Genomic DNA, 21,593 nt, shown 5'->3' on the forward strand with positions numbered 1-21,593 from the left:
ACCACAGGAACATGTGTTAGTGATTGCTACTAAATAACACAAAACTACAAGCAAAATCAACATCTGAGTATAAATTCTATCCTTTTGGAAAAACAAATTTTCAGCAAGCAAGTTAAAAGCACACATACACACATACTTCCCAAAATAACTGCAGAGAACTAGGATGAATCTCTCCATTAATCACAATACCAAAACAAAAAATAACATTTCATTTCTAGTTGCACCTGAATCAACAAAACATAAAATTCTGATTTTGGAATGCAGTAATGGAGCCCACCCGAATAAGCTAGATTATTCTTTATCTTTGCCCAGGAGCTTCATACTAGCATACTTCCTTATCATAAATATGCAAAACACAGGCAGACCCTTACCAAATAGAGAATTCAGGGATCACAAACTGGAAATAGAAACTGGGAGACAAGGCCCACTGGTAGCCCAAGAGACTTGGTAATCAAAGAGAGGAGAAATCAAAAGAAAGAGTTCCTAGTCCACTGTACAGAACACAAAGAGGCGCAAGAAAGATGCTTCTCAAGCTCTAAGCAGTAAGATTTTAAACTAAAAAGCAAAGAAGAAAAACTCATTATAATTTCGATAAATGCATGGGTGAGGAGTGAAGCGGCGCAAGAAGAGTAGCAAAAAGCCTCAGAACTGAGGCAACCTGTCACCAGACATGGGGAGAAAATGACATAAAGATACAATCTGTAAGATAAGCTGAGGTTTAAAGAATAAAATGACAATTATCAGAGAAAAAAAGTATGTTTTAAGCTCGTCAAAACTAGGTTGAAATACTTTTTAAATAAACTATACTGTAAGACAAGCTGGAACATGAAGCTCAGGGAATTACCTGATTTATGTCAACTTGAAACATGGTATTCATTACCATCTATAAACCTGACAATTTACTTCTGCTCCTTGATTGGAAGGCTACAGAGCGGAGCTATCCCTACCCAGGAAAAACAAAAAGTGCTATTTGATGGAAATTCAGTCCAGGTCAAAAGAATGAGAAAATTACAAAAGGCTTCTTTAGGCTTGAGGGAGGAGTCTTCTGCCACATGGTTTCAAGATTTTCTCTTTATCCTTTCTTTATCCATCATGTAGTATTTTAAGATCATATCTTCAGGAATATATCAAGCAATGTCTGCCAGTTCTGAAGACAAATATGGGACTATCTTCCCAAAGTTTGGTTTTCTCTTCACCACTAATACAGCACACACTTATGAAACACAGAAAGTCACGCTTGTATTGTTCAAAGTTGCATTTCAGAAGTTAAACGAAGCAACGGAATTTAAACTGAATAAAGATATTGAGTAATTTTTTTTATCAAGGCGGAATAAATAAAACAGCTATAGGCAGATATTTTCAAATTGTCTTCTCAGTCACCGTCTCTATTACATGTGCAGGGTTTCTCAGAAGTAAATCCTTGATATTAGTACCCATGTGTTATAGCGGAGGGCATGTGTCAATTCAGAATTTTTCCTCTACATCATTATCCTAAAATGACTGGCACAAAGATAGCACAACAGGAATGCTCATTACAGTGCAATTTATATAGCAAAACACTGGAAGGCTTTCATTCCCAAACATTAATCAATGGAATATATTTTGTAACATTTAAGTGATATTGTAGAAGACTATTTAATGACCTAGAAATATTTTCAGAATATTAAGTGAAAGAGATAGATTAAAAAAGCAATATGTAGCATATGATCACACTTTTTTACAAGTATGGACATATACACACAGGAAAAATACGAGAAGGATATTTACCAATATGTTCATAGTGTTTATATATGGGAAGTGGGATTATAATTATTTCAATTCATTCTTTTAGTTCATATGATTTTATACAACAAACATGATTACTTTTAATACATGTATAAATATGTGCAGGGAGTGTGCATGTTATCAAAAGTATTTTTTAATATTATTATTATCATTATTGTTGTTATAACCAAAGACATGGCCCAGGACTTGTAATGAGAAAAAAAAAAAAAAAAAAACCCTGTTGACATATCTGAAAATAGACGGCTATTTTCAAAATGATTTTATTAAGTCAACCGCTTTCCAAACGTGCTCTATTACTGAAATGGACATGAAATGTGGTATTTACTTTAACATAGTATCATGTACACTAATATGTATCTATGTATAAGTAGTAAGGTTCAAATAAATGTTTGATGAAGTTATTAAGATTATATTTAAAAATTAACAGGCAGCCCAGGAGCAGCTATTCTTCTCAACGCACTCTTCAGAAGTAGCTCTCGCTTTCAGATGGTCAAGTGCTTACAAGTAATATTGCTACTATGAAATTATTGACAGACACATTAGACATTCAAGATTTTAATATAAACAGCTTCAGAAAGTATCAACATTATAAGCAAATTCAAAGACCTTACAATAAAGAATATGCATTTTTCCAGCATTTGACAAAATTTTAGACCTACTGCCTGAGAATTTAGCAGTGATTTAAGTGAGTATATAAAAGCCTCAAAATTAAAGCAAAATAAACTGTGTCAAAAGACCTTTATCAAAGCATTATTAAGAAGCATAAGAAGCATAAATGATGAAATTTTAAAAAAATTCCTGACCCACCCTAAACTCTCTGTCTCTGAAACCCCTTTAACATAAATAAAATAAAATAAAGGAGGAAAACCCAACTGCAGTGTTGTTAAAGTAAAAATAAACAGAAGGTTCTTTATACTGGATCATATGAGAGTCAGAGTTCTGATTTTATTAAGAGCAACACAGTTACATCACTCCACTAACTCAGCAGCTAAGAAAATTGTGGTGGGGTGAGGTCAGAGATTAGGCCATAGATGACCAAGTTTGAAAACAAATATTAAAACTTATTATATTTCTATGTCTATTGTCTTGATATGTATTAACTTTACATAGACTATAAAACACTTTGTATGTCAAGATTTTTAAAACCCTTTTATAAGCAAGCACTATCCCTTGCTAATCATTCTTTATTTGTCTAAATAGCCTAACAGGCACATTTCTTAAAATTGCTTGTGGAAAAAAAATGACTACTTGAAACATACCTGGTAACATTACAGTACCATCTTGCTCCAGTGTTTCAGGGCTTATCCTTATGGCTGTCATGCTGTGGTTATTCACATCTCTATATAATAAATAACCCTGATAACAGCAAAACATTTTCCTGTTAAAATATTTATTACTAATTCAGCAGAAACAGCAGCCATACAACTCCATATTACAGGTTTTTGAGTTATAATAATACATAAATATTGATGTCTAAAAGATGTTAAAGATTAAAAATATAAGAACATTCTTCTCATTTAGAGGAAAAGTCATTATTGAAAATTGATTTAACACATTCCCAGAAACATAATTAGGTATACTAAACAGGACAGTACAGGTACAAACATTTTGTTCAAAATGACCATATCACTTGCCAAGTAAATAATATAAATGATCACTGTTACTTTAACAAATAATTTAAGAAAAATAACAAGTATTGAGTTTGCTATTTGAAAATGAATAGCACAGCAGTTTCAGAAGGTGTGAAATGTCATTGAACACACTTCTATAATAAAATATTTTCCACGGCATTATTTCTTAGATAAAACATAGTAGAGTGGCAAATAAAAATTCAATGACATATTTTAAGCTAAGTTCATCTTTTAAGAGACAATTACTGAGAAACTAATTTGTTATCTAAAATTTAATTTCAGGCTGGGGGCAGTGGCTCATGCCTGTAATCCCAGCACTTTGGGAGGCTGAGGCACTCTGAAAGGCTGGGATTTGTCCCAGCTACTCAGGAGGCTGAGGCAGGAGAATCGCCTGAACCTGGGAGGCAGAGATTGCAGTGAGCTGAGATCGCACCACTGCATTCCAGCCTTGGTGACAAGAGTGAAACTACAACTCCAAAAAAAATTTTAATTCCAAATTCTCCCCAATAGTTGATACAGTAGAATTATTCTTCATGTAATAATAATAATTTCCATAGTTTTCAAAATAGTTTCAAATATCTTTTATCATTTGATCCTGACAACAAATCTCATGAGCTCAGCAAGGCAGGTATGCAGGGAAATCTTTATTCTCTATCCTTATACAAGGGAACTTGGGCTTCACTGTTCAGGTGGGTACCATATGGAAAAAAATATTTCTAGTCCCTCTTGTCCATCCTTCATTTGCTTTTCTCCATAAGAGGAGGAGTAATGTATCCATCTGGCTGCTGACCTTATAAAAGGCTGACACCTATCTGGCTATGTTGGTCAGGAGATAAGATCACAACATTAAGAAAGACACATCAGCCCATGGCTTTTCTCTCTTGTGATTCTTTGCATATTCTCCATGCAGGTAGTTGTCTACTGAGCAGGCCAAGCACTGTTTCCTAGAAAGTACTGAATCTAGACTAAAATGAAAGAGTTTCTGGTAAGAAACCCTAATTTGGCCTCAGGACACGTATACATTTCCAATTTAAACGTGCTAATCAGGCTGGGTGGGGTGGCTCAGGCCTGTAATCCCAGCACTTTGGCTCACTTGAGGTCAGGCAGGTGGCTCACTTGAAGTCAGGGGTTCAAGACCAGCCTGGCCAACATGGTGAAACCCTGTCTCTACTAAAAACACAAAAAAAATTAGCTAGGCACGGTGGCATGGGCCTGTAGTCCCAGCTTCTCAGGAAGCTGAGGCGCAAGAATCTCTTCAACCCAGGAGGCAAAGGTTGCAGTGAGCCCAGACTGTGCCACTCCACTCTAGCCTGGATGACACAGTGAGATTCTGTCTCAATTAAAAAAAAAAATGCTAATGATAAAGGTGGTCTTCAGTTCTTATCTAGAGACTCACTTAAACAAGAACTCTAAAGAAGGTATGTTTAATCCCATCTTAAAGCTAAATAACAGAAGACCAAATAAGTTAAATGAGTTGTCCAGTCATATATCTAGTAATAAGCAGAGCCAGAACTAAAACTGAACCTCTTATGAATTCTGAGCCAGTGTTCTTTACACTACACTATTCAGTTGTTATGGCCATATTAGTAAAACTATATCATTTTTGTTTAAATAGAAGTGATATTATTGATTAAACAAGGACAAATCACATGTTTTAAAAGATAAGAAAATTTTGGTTTATTGTAGATAGTCTCTTACCTGAGCATACCCTAACCAAGACTTTTTTTCTTTTCTGTTTCTAATACGGGATGTAGAATTGTATATATGACCCTGCAAAATAACAAGTTAGTCTATCAGTGGTTTCATAATCAACAGTCAATGAAAAATAATACAAATGGGTGAATGACATTTAATGCATGTATTTTAATTATAGTTTTCAAAAAAATATTATTACACCCAAATTAGGTCACATTCTAGAAATGAAACTAGAAACACACAGAACACAATTCATTATGGTTATAACTCTGTATAATTAAGGAACTGTAAGAAAGCACATTACCCTAACTGTTCCACTGTATCCAGAGCCTATTTTATATAATCCATCCTTGCATAACAGATAAAGAAAAAATCCATCATTCTGAAGTAGACATTGGTCATCTTCATCAACAGATATTTCTTTTAATGGCCACTTGTGCATTAAAGCTGCTTTCTTAATGCCATTACTAAACCAGTCCTGAATTTGAATTTTCCCCACCAAAACTGCTTGTACACTTCTCTGTAGCGAATTTAGAATTGTTGGCACCTAGTCAAAAGAGAAGAAAAAAATGAAAAAACATTTTTAAATGTTACAAACACAAAACAAAGATACTTTGGTAACATAGCATCATTTATAAGACAATAAACCGTTCAGAATGATATTTCGCATGCCAGCAAAAAGTACCAACTAAAAGTTCATCTATAAGAAGCAAATCTCAAGTAAGGTAGACTTCTTTACTCTTGGGATTCCATGTCATTCACCAATACTGTACAATCTTAGCCATTATTTCAAGTACTCTATCTCCACAAATCTATTATTGCCTTGTGGAACTCAGATTGTATTACATTAGATTTTGTCATTCTTGATCCATGTTTCTTATTTTATCTTCCATATTTCTCTCCTTGTCACTCTGTTGCATTCAAGATAATTCCTTCCTCTTTATCCTTCAGTTTGCCATTTCCACCTTCAATCATATTATACAATAGTTAACCCATTTTAAGTTTCTAATTGTAATTGTTTGGTTTTTCGTTTCCAGGAATTCAATTTGTTTTTTTTCCTAATGTCTGACTACTTTTTATATTCTCACTCCTTAATCATACTTTTGGTATTTTCTTTCATTACTTTAACCAACTTTATATATTCATACACATACACATTCTATATCAAATAATTTCAATATCTAAGGATTTGGCAGGATTGATTCTACCATATTTGTTTCTGCTAATTCTCAATAATGGTGCCTTTTTCCATGTGCTTTTTTTATTGATTTGTTTCTGAGCTCAAATGCAATAAACAGTGTTTTATCTGCAGAAAACCTTTGAAGTCGAGAGTTCAACCCTCCAGAAAGGATTTCAGTCTCCTTCAGTATAGCACCTTGCAGTACTACCATGTCTACCCTGCTTTAAACTCTCTGCTAAGCTTTTTGAAATGGACAAGTAATATGCAGTTGGGTGCCAAAATAAATTTGAGACGTGAATAGTTATACACACTGGTAGGGTTTGGTTGTGTTCCCACTCAAATCTCATCTTGAATTCCCATGTGTTGTGGAAGGGACCCAGTGTGAGCTAACTGAATCATGGGGGCAAGTCTTTCCTGTGCTCTTCTCATGATCGTGAGTAAGCCTCACGAGATCTGATGGTTTTAAAAAGAGGAATTTCCCTGAATAAGCTCTCTTTGGCTGCTGTCATCCACGTAAGACATGACTTGCTCCTCCTTGCCTTCCACCATGATTGTGAGGTTTCCCCAGCCAAGTGGAACTGTAAATCCATTAAACCTCTTTCTTGTGTAAATTGCCCAGTCTCAGGGACATCTCTATCAACAGTATGAAAATAGACTACTGCACACATCATCAGGGAAAGCTTTTCTCCCTCTACCAATAGTCAGGCCAGGAGCATTTTGAGAAATGAAGCTGGTAGATAAAAGGCCAAATCATGAAGAGCATTGTAAGTCATGTTAAGGTAATGGGCTTTAATATGGTGTTTCAGCTAGAGTTGGGGACGTAGTGATGTGGCAGGTCTGTAGAGAACCGCAGCTATTGATTCAGAGGATCAAGTAGTTTTGTGTTGTCTAGTGATTGAAAATATTGGAGACAGATAAGCCCTCGAGTCCTGTCTCTGTTATTTGCCAGCTCTCTATGTTGTGGGTATACTATTTGCCAGCTCTCTATGCTATAGCTATACTAAACTTCTTTCAGCTTTCAAATACTCCACTCTTACTCTCACCTCCATGCCTTAGCATGTGGATACCTAGAACATTCTCTCTCTACACCACCAACACCAACAATTTCTCCTGGCTAATTTCAACCCATTGTTTAGATCTCACCTCATATCCTCTGGGAGGCTTTCCATGAACGTAGTTCATGTACTCCTGCTATGAGCTCTAATGGCATTCCTAAGTCTCTACATAAAAACAAATCATATCAAAATTCATAAGCTCATATGTTGGTGGTCACTATCCTATTAAAATCTGGTATATAGTATCTGAATGCTTGTGTTATTTTATTACAATTTTTAAAATATTTGTATATTTTAAACATATATTTAAATTAAACATTTGCCAAACCCTGAAAACATGTCTACAGAACACAGCTTGAAAACCACAGTTGTATTAGAGCAACTTCAAAACAATTAAGGACCATAAAAAGGGACAAAAGGCTTCCAAGCAAGGCAGAAAGGAAGAAAAGAGCAGAAATCTAGAGTAAGGGAATGGCTCTTGTTTGACAAGGGGAGTTCAAGATCACTGAATAAGACAGAAAATGACCAATATACTCCTTTTGCTATCTTTGGTCTGCTAATAACAGGATTGGGGCAGCCCTTCCACTTGCTCTGGGGTTGCCCAAGGGGCCAGAGAAGAGTAGACAGTCAGGTCTTAAAATCATAACTTCTTTCTCAATTTCCAGAGCCTTCCCAAATAATTAAGTCAAGTTTGCCTGTAAGAAGGATTATTTTTTCCACTACTAAAATGGTGATGAGCTTGTCTGTTCCACAACTGAATATTAAAAGCCTAAAATGTTTTATACATAGCTGAAGCAACTCAGAAACAAATCAACTCATAAAAAATCATATAATCAACCAATCAAAAATGTATCAGATGGATACCATATCTTTTTGTTTCAACACAGAAAAGATATTTAAAACTACGAATGAATTCCATTCTAAAAAATTCAGGGAAAGATGGGAAGAGGGGAGAACGCAGACAGCAAGACAACAGCAAGGAAAGAGAGGCTATGGTGTTAAGGCAAAGATCAGCTTAAAGATTTAAGAGGTCTGGCCAAAATTCATTTTATTATATTTAAAGCTTCAGAGTTAAACATACATATCATGTAATTGAAATTCTGTAGATTACTTACGTATCAATCTTAGACAGATCAAGTTACTGTAACGAATGTGAAAAAGCAGAATTCCTATTGATAGAAATTGAGATGAAACTGTAACTTGTCATCTTACAAATTTCTAAGCAGATATAAATATCAAATACCTGAATAGTTTGGCAAGCGTGGCTTCCATTGTTGGTGAGGATAGCAGAGATGGCCTGAAGTGTCCTTCCTGTTTCTCCCCAAGAAGCCACCAGACTAAAGAGGCAAGCGCAGGAAAGTGCTGTTAAGGACTGTCCTGTGCTATCATTCATCCCAGTACTTCGAATAGTGATTTCCAAAAGAAGCTGGAAGAGAGACTCTGTGGATAAATAGAATTCAATTATATTCATCCAACATACAGAACATTATACGCCTATATTTATTTATTTTTACTTTGTCTCATTATAAACAAAATTTAAGGAATCTAGAACAATTACTTTGCATTAGTTTCTTTCCAGTTACTCTTTTCCCCAAAAGTTGAAATATTTATGTAACAAGGGCCTTAAAGAACACTCAGTTCAACTCCTTGTTTTCTTAGTAAAAGAGAAAATCTAAGGTCTTTTAAAACAAGCTTGCCTAGAGACATTCACATATTCAAGAAACTCATCTTATCAAATAACAGACTACTCATCATACTTATTTTAACTTTTAGATTAGGAGGTTTCTTAAGATGTTAAGTGTCCAGGAAATTATGTATGTATTTTCAAAGTAATAGAAACATAAAACATATGCCATAATGTGCTTTAATATAAAATTGGCTACATCATTAACATAATAGCAATTCACACTTAGAGAGGCTGTAATTCATTTATACCCTAGAAAAACCTCCAAGTCAATAGGACAGATATTCTCTTCCTTTAACAATGAAATTGAGATACAGGGTAGTCAAAAGATTTTTCGTAAATCATAAAGTCATTTAGTGGTGAAGATGAAACACACACACACACACACACACACACACACACACACACAAATGTTTTAAAACCAGCAGAGGTCTCCACACAAAATTCCCTGAACACCTCTATCCAAGATTCAATCAACAGACATCTGGGTATTTCTTCCATAGAACGGAGATCTAAAAATCCTTACAGAGTGAATAATCAGATGGAGAGAGAAAAAGAGAGTCAGAAAACTGAGAAAGATGAAGAGAGGGAAAGGGAAGGGAGAGAGGGAGAAGAAGAAGAGAAAGAGGAGTAATGTACTGCAATTCTCTAAAAACTAAAATGCCACCTGTGGGTTATCTGGTAACTTACAGAAACCTAGGCAGCCCCTACCAATCCCTCATCTTCCACAGCAAATCCCAAATTAAGCCCTGTTTATTTTACATCCTAACTGATAACCACTTTTCTCTATCTCATCACCATCTTTCCAATCCATGCTATCATCATCTCTTTGACTAAAAAGTGTTAAGAAACTATCTCTTACCATTCGCTATTGCCCCAATAGGGAGAATTTCAAACCAAAAATCTAATTGTCTACTTAAAATTCTTCCACTCTTTTGTTAATTCCTTCCTCCCTTCTGTCTTCCTCTTCCTACTTTTCTTTCTCCCTTCCTCTCTTCACTTGTCTGTACACATCCTATACTTTCATTTTTTTTCCATTTATCCTTTCCTCTACCTTTTCCTCCAGCTATCCTTCCTTCCATCCTTTCATCTATTCCTGTTGGTTCATATTTCCATCTACCCATCCTTCCTCCAATTATTACCCTTCAGCAAGTACATCTGTTGATTATTCAGCAAATATTTACTGAACTCTCGCACATTAGCAACTACTCTGCATTAGGGTATTGGCAAACATGACAAAGAAAGTCTCTACCCTTTCAAAAAGGTTAAGATTCCAGGGAAAGAAAATAGTCAATAATTTAAGCAAATAATTTAAGAAAACAGGCTATTTTAAAAACAATATTCTTAGTGTAATGAAATACAGAATGACCTTTCATTCCTCCCAGCCCAATAATCAAATTCTTTAACATGGCACGTAAAGCTCCACATGTCCCTGCCTCTTTCCTCACCTGTTACAAGACTGTTCCCTTCACTCTTCACATTCTAGCCATATTGCTCTTTTTTTCATGCATTCTCCTTTTGTCTCAGAGCCTTATTGCATGCTGTTATTTCTACCTGGAGCACTTACAATCTAGTTCACTCCCTCCTATTCACCCTCTAAATCTCAAATGTCGCATCTTCAAGGAGGCTTTTAGGGAGCTGGGTGCAGCAGTGCATACCTATAGTCACAGCTACTTGGGAGGTGGAGGCAGAAGGATCACTTGAGTCCAGGGTTTGAGTCTACCCTGAGCAATATAGTGAGATCCTGTCCCTAAAGATAAGTAAATAAAAAATTTTTTAAGTTAAAAAAGGAATCATGGCCAGGCGCAGAGGCTCATGACTGTAATCCTACCACTTTGGGAGGCCAAGGCAGGCAAACTGCCTGAGGTCAGGAGTTCAAGACCAGCCTGGCCAACATAGTGAAACCCTGTCTCTGCTAAAAATACAAAGATTAGCTGGGCATGGTGGCACACTCCTGTAGTCCAAGCTACTCAGGAAGCTGAGGCAGGAGAATAGCTTGAACCCCGGAGGTAGAGGTTGTAGTTAGCTGAGATCACACCACTGCATTCCAGCCTGGGCAACAGAGCGAGACTCTGTTTCAAAAAACAAAAAAGGACTCTCAGAACTCCTTCTACTTTCCTCCATACGATTTATCCACATTTGTAATTATACACATATCTGATGCTAAGTTCCATAATAACAGCAATGGTATCATACATTCTTAGCACATAACAAAGGGGGTGCTATTACATTCCAGTGAATACTTGAGAATATAATCTAACTAAACAGAAGGGAATACATTTTAAATAAATAATTTAAAATCAAAATCTATTTGCAAAGAGAGGAGGCTTGGTGTATACTAATCATCAAGATATTCTACAGTAAGAGTTATATAAATACACACATATTTTCATGAATAACACGAAAACAACCAAATGGGGAAAAAAAGAATAACCAATAAGATTGGGATATTAGATTTAAAAAAGGAGGAAGAGGCAAGTTTCAACAGAAATTTATTATAAAAGAACCAAATCAGTGCTTTTATCGTTGAGCTAATTTAACAAAATAGAAAATATGAAGTGATAAGAAATCCCTTACATAGAAAAATAAGCCAAAGCCGTGATGAGATCAGCAGTAAACACTGAAAGGATGGAAGACAGACGAAAGGCAGCACAGCAGAATTAGAAACTTTTAACAAGAAAATAAAAATGAACAGATTAATAAGGTGAAAGGTTTCTGGGTTTTGTGGGATTTTTTTCGGGTTTTTTTTTTTTTTTTTTTTTTGGTAGAGATGAGGTCTCATTCTGTCACCCGGCTAGAGTGCAGTGCAGTAGCACAATCACAGCCCACTATAGCCTCAGACTCCTGGGCTCAAGCGGTCCTCCCACCTTAGCCTCTTGAGTAGCACTCATTGCCATGACCAAATTTTTTATTTTTTGCAGAAATGGGGTCTAAGTTGCCCAGACTGGTCCCAAACTCCCAGCCTTAAGCTATCCTCCTGCCTCAGCCTCCCAAAGTGTTGGGATTACAGGCGTGAGCCACCATACCCAGCCAATGTGAAAGTTTTGATGGAAGACAATAAGACTAAAGCACACATTATATTTCAAAGCTAGTATTAAGAACAAGTCTAGTTTTAAAAGAATAAAGGAAAGAAAGTATGTACAGAATGAATACAAAGGAAAAGTATATAACAATTGACATAAGACATGAGAATGGTAGAAGACTTAGGAGGAGAGAAATAACATGTTCAAAGTAGGAAATATGACATACAAGTCTTAGTGGGTATTTTAACATTCCAATTATTTGCTAACTGACAAATCAAAGCCAAGAAAACCCAGCACAATATTGTTAAATAAGTCAAATCTTCAGTAAAATGCTGTCAAGTCAAGCAGCACTTCACAATATTAATATGATCAATGGTGCTATCTTAACAATAACCAACACGGCGCCTGCTTGTCAACATGACAGCTTTTATTTGAAAATAGCTTTTAATAACTGTGTATGTGAGGGGGATGGTTTAAAAATCCTCAGCTTGTTTTAATGACCAGCATCCTCCCTCCCATTAAAACCAACCAACCAACCAACAAACAAGTCAAACACAAAAACTGAATCACCACATGCGACCAAAAAAAGAAAAATCTGACATGTAGCTAGGTTCATGCAATTTGGTTCTCACAGGTGAGTCCTACAAAATCTAAATAGCCAAGTAGAAAAAAAAAAACCAAGCTTTAGTCTAAACCAGAATGTAGTCCCCAAACCAGCATCTGCATCACCAAGAAACTTATTCCAAATACAAATTCTTGGGCCCCACCCCAAGTCTATGGAATCAGAAACACCATAGGGAAGGCCTCAATAACTCTGATAAATGCTAACGCGAATTGAGAACCACATAATGAGAACCACAGATCTAGTACTTCGGAGAATTCTCCTATAATACTAGAAGGATCTAGAAAACTTTAGACAGTTTAAAGACCCATAGTTAGCATCGGAGAAAAAAAGCAATTAACCAGCTAAAAATTATGCTTCCATCTATATTTCTATTCCTTAACACCTTTTGAGTAAAAGCTCCTATCTTATTTAAAGGATTACATGTCGAGCCTAGGTCACTGATATGAAAGGCAAGAATCGGAACACACTTTAAGAAAAGCAAACACTTTATTTACTTAATGAAAGTTGCTAAGTCAGAAGTTTAATCCATAACACAAATAGATTATTTATGATGAATACAAAAAATTTCCCCTCAATTTAGAAACTAATTGTACTGTTTTGGGTTTGTGGCATTTATTTCCTTTTCCCTGTTTTTCAAAACTATTGAGAGTATAGAGAAAGTGAATGATAGCTATTTTGGCCAAAAGTTTAATAAGAACGATTTAATTTAATAGTGACCTTAAGGTTTGAGGATTATTTCTGCATTCCAGGCATTTATGTTTTGTTTGCCCCCTGCTTCATCATGCTAATTGAGAAATGTGTGTGCATGAACTTCAACTCTTAAACCATAACTTCAGAGGAACACAGAAAAAAAAATACTCTAAAACTTATACCCCTGCTGTTTCCATACCACAATTAAATAAAGACTACATTATAGGCTATTGTGTGTGCTTCATAAGAGAAGCTCTTCACTTTTTAAAAACTGTAAATTGACAATTTATAATTGTATAAATTAATAGGATATAAAGTGATGTTATGATTCATGACTAAAATGTGGACTAATTAACATCTATCACCTCAAGTACTTAACATTTTCTGTAGTGAGAACTTGAGAAATATTCTCTTAACAATCTGAAGTGTATAATACTCTATTATTAACCATATTCACTTTTAAATGCTTCACTGAATTGAGCCTTGGCTCTTACCTAGGACCTCGGGTGGCTCAGACTGGAGGCCTTCTGGCTGCTGGCCCTGCAGCACGTTGAGCAGGGCTTGAAGACTCCTGAGACACAGGGATGGATGAGAAAATCGTGTCTCCTTGATCAATTCAAAAACTTCACAAAGGCCAACCTCAATAATCTATTTAAAAGGAAAAAATATATATACTTTATGACAGGTAAGCTAGTAACACTTTCTAAGCAGTTTAGTTGGTACAAGTTACTTCCACAGCCAATGATAATGTGTATGTGTATGTATATAATGGAGCCATAAAAAAAATCATGAAAATGGCTTATAACAATGAACTAGAGACTAGATTGCATTCACTCAGAAGAAATAAACTGTATTAATTTGCCAAGTTCATTTGGTTATACTCAAGGAAAACTCAGTACTCTTTTTGTCAAAAGTCATGTTAATTGTTACCTATAACCAGAAATAAAGTCAACAGAGCACACACAGTAAAAAGATTTTATAAGGAGCTTTTCATCTTAGCCTTTTCTATAATGGTACAATCACTATATTATTATTTATAGGTGATATCCCTTCTTGTAGGATGATCACAAAACAATTTAAAACGGCTTAGCTAAAAATATCACTGGTACTTTTCCTTTAATTATCTTACCATTCCTCATCAGGCACAAGAAAAATCAGACTCTATATCCAGCAAAAGAGATAAATCTGTTACTAAAGATTGAGAGAGCAAATTGCAATGAATGAGTTAAGGATATACCTTCACAAGACTGATAAAAAACAAATTCCATTTCTCAGGCAATGTCAACATTCTGAGAACCAGTTCAGGAAGTATTAAGTAAATTGTTTGGAGAAGTAACAGAAAAATCAAAATAAGACTAATTAGTAGAAACTCCTGAAACCATTAATTCTATTGAACACAACAGTGGAAAATATTCTCTCTGCTGATTTTTGCATTAATTCACATATTACATAAATACCTCCTAAGCACTCACATTGTGCAAACTCACTTTAGGAAATATGAAGGTATACTAGACCCCGTCCTCTAAGAGTTTATAATCTAATAGGGTAAATTAGTCATGTATATAATTCATACTCAGTACAGACCTCTGTTGTAGCATTTATTACATTATAGTATAACTATTTTTGTTTTCATTTTCCCAACTATACTGCGATCTTCCAAAACACAAGGAACATGTCTTAAACAGCTTAATACCTCTCATGCCTAGCCAATTACCTAGCATATGGTAGGCATACATTAAATATTTGTTTAATTATTCACTAAGTTGTTTGCTAAAAACCACTGTATCTCAGAAAGACATTTTCTAGACAAGAGGCAAATCAGCTGAAGGTAAGTCATTTGTAGTTCTGATTAACATTTACAAGTTTTCTGGAAACAACAGCTACAGCTGAGAAGTCAAATGACTAGGGGGACTATCTTTAGAGAAGTTATATAAAATCCTAACAGACTTGATTATAACTAATATTACAGAAGAATTTGCATAGCAAGTTTCAATTGATTAAACACATTAAGTGATGAAACTTTCACACTTGATATAGTTTCTTTTCCTGGAATGGACTAGAAAATAAAAACATACTGTCCAAGATTTGTATCTGCTTATGTACTTACAGGAAAGAGAAATCTGAAATCAAAGATCTCCAGAGTACAAAATGTGGGGCTCTATTCTCAAGCCAATGGAAGACTACTATATTCTATTATTCTTTCAGATTGCTTACTCTGCTACCAACCATGATTTTTCACAACTCCAAGAGGATTCTTCACAGATGACATTTTTGGCTAAGGTTCATTTATTATAGTGACAAAGGAATTACTGAACCTTCCCAGAAACAGTAAGTCTACCTAATGAACAGGTTCTTGATCTCTCTGGTAAGTTTAAGGTGTAATAACAAGCGAATGGCAATAGGCAACTCAGGTAGGCTGCCTAGAAACAGAGCCAGCCAGTTTTAGTGAGACTGGCCCATAAAACTTTGGTCACAATGATCATGATAGAAAACTCTTCATCTGTCTGGGTTAAACACTGTGGAAGTCTCACCAATTTTCTACATCTTGGTTCATTGTAGACTTTTTGTTTAACAAATGGGAAAACATTCATTTTCAGAATAGTAATATATATTCAATATACAACAAAATCAACCTCACGTTCTGCAACTATTAAAGAATTTTAATATTTAGCTATGGATTATTGCACACAGTTACCATACATGTTTTAAATAAGTCTTTTCTGCTCTTTGGCTAAGTGTAAAATATTTTACCAAAAGTTTGAACTTTGAAAGTAGACTTTAAAACAGAAGTCTTATAGTCAGTGAAAACATGTATTTCTCCCTCCTTCAGTCTCAGGAAGGAAGCGTAAGCAGAAAAAATATAGTCCTGCCAATATAGTATTATTTAATTTGTGTGTAAAAAACATATTTTAATGTATACATAGAAAAAAATGACAAAAGAAATAAAAATGTTTATGTAGGGGTATATTTTGCTTAACGGGATTTCAAATATTACTTTTCATTTTAATTCCTCTTTAGAAAATGTTCTGATTTTCAAATTATCTACAATAAATATGTATAATTAGCAAAATAAATAAATGTGACACTTAAGAAAATAATAATTACAACAATAAAAGAACACAAGAAGCTTCAATACTTTTGATAACGAACTATAATTACCCAACACACGGTTTCACACTTCTCTTCAGAAAAGTCTTTTGTAAATTTACTGAATTTTATCTTTACTGCTGCTCTCAAATAATTAAATTTAGAAGGTTATCTATTATATTTGAAAGGTAAAGAAACATAAAGCCGAAATAATTACCTGATACAGCCAGTCTAATATGCTAGGAAAGTAAGATAAAAACATATTTGGCCAAAGAAAAATGATATAAAATGATATATAATTTCAAGGTTTTATTTTGCCCAACTCAAACCGTATATTTCCAAATGTGACTTTATTATTTCATGAATAAGTGTGATCATAAAACTTCAGTTACATCACATTTGTATTTAATAATTAACTCTTTACCCTTAAAAATCGTATCTTGTTCAGTTAAAAGTCCTAAAATCACTTCCAATACTTATATATTTGAAAAAGCTCAAAAGGAAATCAAAATTATATTTACATATTACCACAGAGTGAAGTATACTGCCTTTTAAAATTGTTTGTATAAAGCAAATATGTGGTACAGTGATAATATCTACAAGTAATAAAAAATTTAAAAATCTAGAGACAGAGGAAAAGGGAGGGGAAAGAGGCAGCAGCAGAGGGAGAGGAGGAGAAGGCTAAGGCAGAGAATTCCGAATGTGGGGCCGGGTGCAGTGGCTCACGCCTGTAATCCCAGTAGTTTGGGAGGCCGAGGTGGGTGAATCACCTGACGTCAGGGGTTGCAAACCAGCCTGACCAACATGGAGAAACCCCTTATCTATGAAAAATACAAAATTAGCCACGCATGGTGGCGCACGCCTGTAATCCCAGCTACTTGGGAAGCTGAGGCAGGAGAATTGCTTGAACCCAGGAGGTGGAGGCTGCAGTGAGCCAAGATCGTGCCACTGCACTTCAGCCTGGGCAAGCAGAGTGAAACTCCATCTCAGAAAAAAAAAAAAAAGTATGAGTGTGAAGTTTCTGAGTTCCTTGTCTAAAAAACACGTTTATCTATGACTACTACCATCTTCCCTTCTCTTCACACTCAGAGAACTTTTCAAAACTTTTCAACTTTTCAAAGCTATTTTTTCAATGTTTTTGATTCCACTCCCTTCCATCTCTCACAGAAATTTGTTTCAACTTGTGCCTACATAGTGATAACCCCCAAATCTATATTTCTAGCTGGCAATTATTTTTCGAACTTCAGCCCTACACAGCACACACTGGACACCTGACATTTAATTCAAAATCAGCATGTGCAGAACTAAACTTGATCATCATTTCAGCCAAGCACTGTTCCTCATCCAGTTTTCCCTCTTTCAGTAAATGGCCTCAATACACAGAACCTTAAAGAATATCTTTAGATTCTGCCTTCTTTTTCAGCTTTAGAGCCAATTTATTACTAATTCCTGTCAATTCTGCTTAACATTTCTTAGATTCAAAACACTGTCACTACCATAATTCCAACCCTCATTAACACTCTCTAGACAACTGCAATAATTGCCTAAATGGTTCCTCTGTCTCCAGTCTCACTCACCACCCTTTAGTTATGGATATGCCTTACTAAGACTGGAGTAACTTTGTAAGTTTACTCCTGTTAGTAAGGCATATCTATAACTAAAGGGTCGTGAGTCCGATGCAATCATGCAAGTCTGATGATATTCTTTTGCTTAAAATCTTCAATATTTACTAATCACGAGATAACATCTGAAATACATGGCACATAAGGCCCTTCATGATTTAGCTTCCTGCTCTCTCTCTTGCTCTATCTCAGCCAGTGTTGAGTCCTTTCTCTAACATGTTCCACTATATCTAGCACTCCCTATCAATCCTTAAGGCACTAGAGAATATTTACTGACCTGGTTCTTATCCCTGCAAGACAATGCTTTCTTGGGGGCAGGAATTATGTTTCATCCTTTTGTTCTCAGGACCTAATAAAATGCTGGCTACAAATTCAAAAAGAATATACTGAATTAAGAAAGAAATGATCCTATGTAAGTCTAAATCTTTTAATAATGTGGTATGACTGGTTTCAAATGGGTTCAGATGGGAAATATGAATTCTAAGTGTTACTATTTAAAAATTATGCACTGGGCATGGTGACTCATGCCTGTAATCCCAGTACTTTGGGAGGCTGAGGCAGTCAGATTGCTTGAGCTCAAGAGTTCGAGACCAGCCTAGGCCATGTGGCAAAACCCCATCTCTACTAAAAATACAAAAAGTAGCCTGGGGTGGTGGCAAACGCCTGCAGTCCCAGCTACATGGGAGGCTAAGGTGGGATGATCGCTTGAGTCCAGGAGGCGGAAGTTACAGTGAGCTGAGATCATGCCACTGCACTCCAGCCCTGGTGACAGAGCCTGACTCTGTCTCAAAATGAAAATAAAACAAAACTAAAATAATAAAAATTATGTAGGTGTAAAATCTGTAAAGTTTTAGAGGATGTAGATTTTAGTGACAGTTTGAGCTGGGTAAAAAACTTAATGTTCCAGAAGCGTTCAGAGAACAGAAAGCTCCTTTAAATATATCAATGATTACTGATCCGCAAAACACAAAAACAAAAGCAAAAAGCAAAAAAAGGGTGACAAGATCTATATAACAGTCAAACTCAATTTATTAATAACTAAATTTTAAAACTCAAGAATGGGAAAAATAAAATTGTATTACAACAACACTTCAACAACAGATTAAAAACCGTCTTAATCATGTTAAGAAAAAAAAAAGAGTAGGAGAGACAGAAACCTCATGCGAGAAGGAATGGGACAGCCACATGCTTAGGAGGAGCAACAGAGGAACAAAGAAAGGAAGCAAACTAGGATACTAGATAGCAGCATTTGAGGCTGGGGCACACAGATGATCAAAAGGAAAAGAAAAATGCCAACATTTCCCACTTGCCTTCAAATCCCATCACCTCAAACTTTACGAGACTAATTTTGTCTTCAGTGTCAATCCTTCATGTCATGGAAATGACTGCCAAAAAAAAACCTGAAAGTTTCACTCCCCACCCATAGTATCTGCTTGCCTCTGCATAAAGGCATCTCATCACTTCTTCCTTTCTCTTCATCTCTCATTCATCAGGTGATTGCACTGATTCTCTAGAAGTTTCATTTGCTTGCATAATTTTTTTAATAAACTGACGAGTTCCTTGACAAGTAACTCAAATTCATTTGCACCTACACATTTTCTTGTTTGCACCTAACCTGACACTTATAACTATATATATCATTTACTGAGCACTTCTTTTCGCCAGGTACTGTTCTCTCATGCACTCAACATCCATTAATTCATTTAAATTGTCACTACAACCCTATGAGGTAGATGCAACCCCCAATTTATAGATGACAAAACTGAGGCATGGATGTGTCAAATAACTTCCAGTGTCACATAGCTAGTAATTTTAATGGTGTTTGAACCCCAGCAGTTTGGCTCCATAACCCATGTTAACCCTGTTTACAGACAGGTCAGTACTTGGTGGAAAATTCAGTATTAATCACTTCGGCTATCTGACCATCTTTAATTTTCTTTGAAAGATCCCCCTTTGACTCTGTTAATCATGCTGCAAAAGGTTATCTTAAGAATGCCTGATATTTTATTTAATACTCACCAATCCTGATGTTTTAAAACAGCCTAAGAATCCATTGTTCTTGTTTATGCAATTTAATTTGAACTACAGTTTACTATTCAAAACCTGCATACCTATGTAAACAATTTATCCAGGCTTTTGTTTTCTCTCACAATACTGAACTTAAGTAGCACAATTACTATAATACAGTGTGACTCACACATACACAGAATTGGTATTCTAACTAAAAAGTAAATTATACAAGTCTTGCAGCCTTACGTCCTAACTCAACTATGTTTTTTTATCTCAATCTCTCTAGTTAAGCGTAAGAAATTACAATTAGAGACCATAATTTCTACCTAGAGGAGCTCCCATAGTGAAGATAAACATGTTTGTTTTAGGTTAAAGAAAGAAGCTTTTGGCTGGGCACAGTGGCTCACACCTGTAATCTCAGCACTTTGGGAGGCCGAGGTGGGTGGATCACCTGAGGTCCGGAGTTCGAGACCAGCCTGACCAACATGGAGAAACCCCATCTCTACTAAAAATACAAAATTAGCCAGGCGTGGTGGCACATGCCTGTAATCCCAGCTACTCGGGAGGCTGAGGCAGGAGAATTGCTGGAACTCAGGAGGCAGAGGTTTCAGTGAGCCAAGATCATGCCATTGCACTCCAGCCTGGACAGCAAAAGCAAAACTCCATCAAAGAAAGAAAGAAAAGGAAGGAAAGGAAGGAAAGGAAGGAAGGAAGGAAGGAAGGAGCTATTAGAGTAGCAGTTAGGACGTTGCAGACAAAGGAAATAAGAAGAAGAAAAGGGTCTCAACTCTAAAACAGGAGGCAAAAAGGACATGTGAAGATGGCTGATCAAGAAGCTGAGTAAGTTCACAAAACCTTTATTACTCTATGAAATATGAAGCAAGCCATGTGCCAAGAATAAGGTGAGAAGAACCTGACAATATGATTACGGATGGTGGTGTACTTAGTTCAGCCACCATAAAATGTGCAAAAGAACTCAGACCAGGTTCCATTTATGCTGCTATTTCCAAGTCATAAAAAATATTTACACAATCCCTTGTGGAAATGTATAAGTTTTCAAGGCATAATTTTAAGGTTATCAGTTTAGTAAAAAGGCAATAGTACATAAATCACTTATAATTATAAAATCATTTTGAGTATCTGTTTAGAAAAAAGCAACATGCATAAGTCATATAAAGGCACTATTTAAAAATGTCTATATTTTCACCTATTCTTTTGTTATAAATATTAACTATACCTACTATATAGAAAAAAATACATTAAATATATAAAATAACCTTCCAGTCTTAAATATAGCAATACTTAAACAGAACACAGTACAAAAAGAAACACAGGTTTTTCTTTCTTTTTTTCTTTTAGCTTTATTTATTTATTTATTTTTATTATACTTCAAGTTCTAGGGTACATGTGCATAACGTGCAGGTTTGTTACATATGTATACTTGTGCCATGTTGGTGTGCTGCACCCATCAACTCGTCAGCACCCATCAATTCATCATTTATATCA

The 21,593-nt window shown here is 35.5% G+C and overlaps 1 protein-coding gene across 1 annotated transcript in view; it reads right to left on the reverse strand.

The window, feature by feature from the left end:
* Positions 1-21,593, reverse strand: part of MYCBP2 (MYC binding protein 2) — a 300,774-nt gene that overhangs the window by 235,752 nt on the left and 43,429 nt on the right. Inside the window, 5 exon segments of the mRNA XM_017854221.1 lie at positions 3,045-3,141; positions 5,115-5,186; positions 5,416-5,658; positions 8,590-8,786; positions 13,863-14,016. Of these exon segments, the coding sequence (XP_017709710.1) occupies positions 3,045-3,141; positions 5,115-5,186; positions 5,416-5,658; positions 8,590-8,786; positions 13,863-14,016 (763 nt within the window).

Source organism: Rhinopithecus bieti, unplaced genomic scaffold, assembly GCF_001698545.2.
Source record: "Rhinopithecus bieti isolate Rb0 unplaced genomic scaffold, ASM169854v2 scaffold_36004, whole genome shotgun sequence".
NCBI classification, from domain to species: domain Eukaryota; kingdom Metazoa; phylum Chordata; class Mammalia; order Primates; family Cercopithecidae; genus Rhinopithecus; species Rhinopithecus bieti.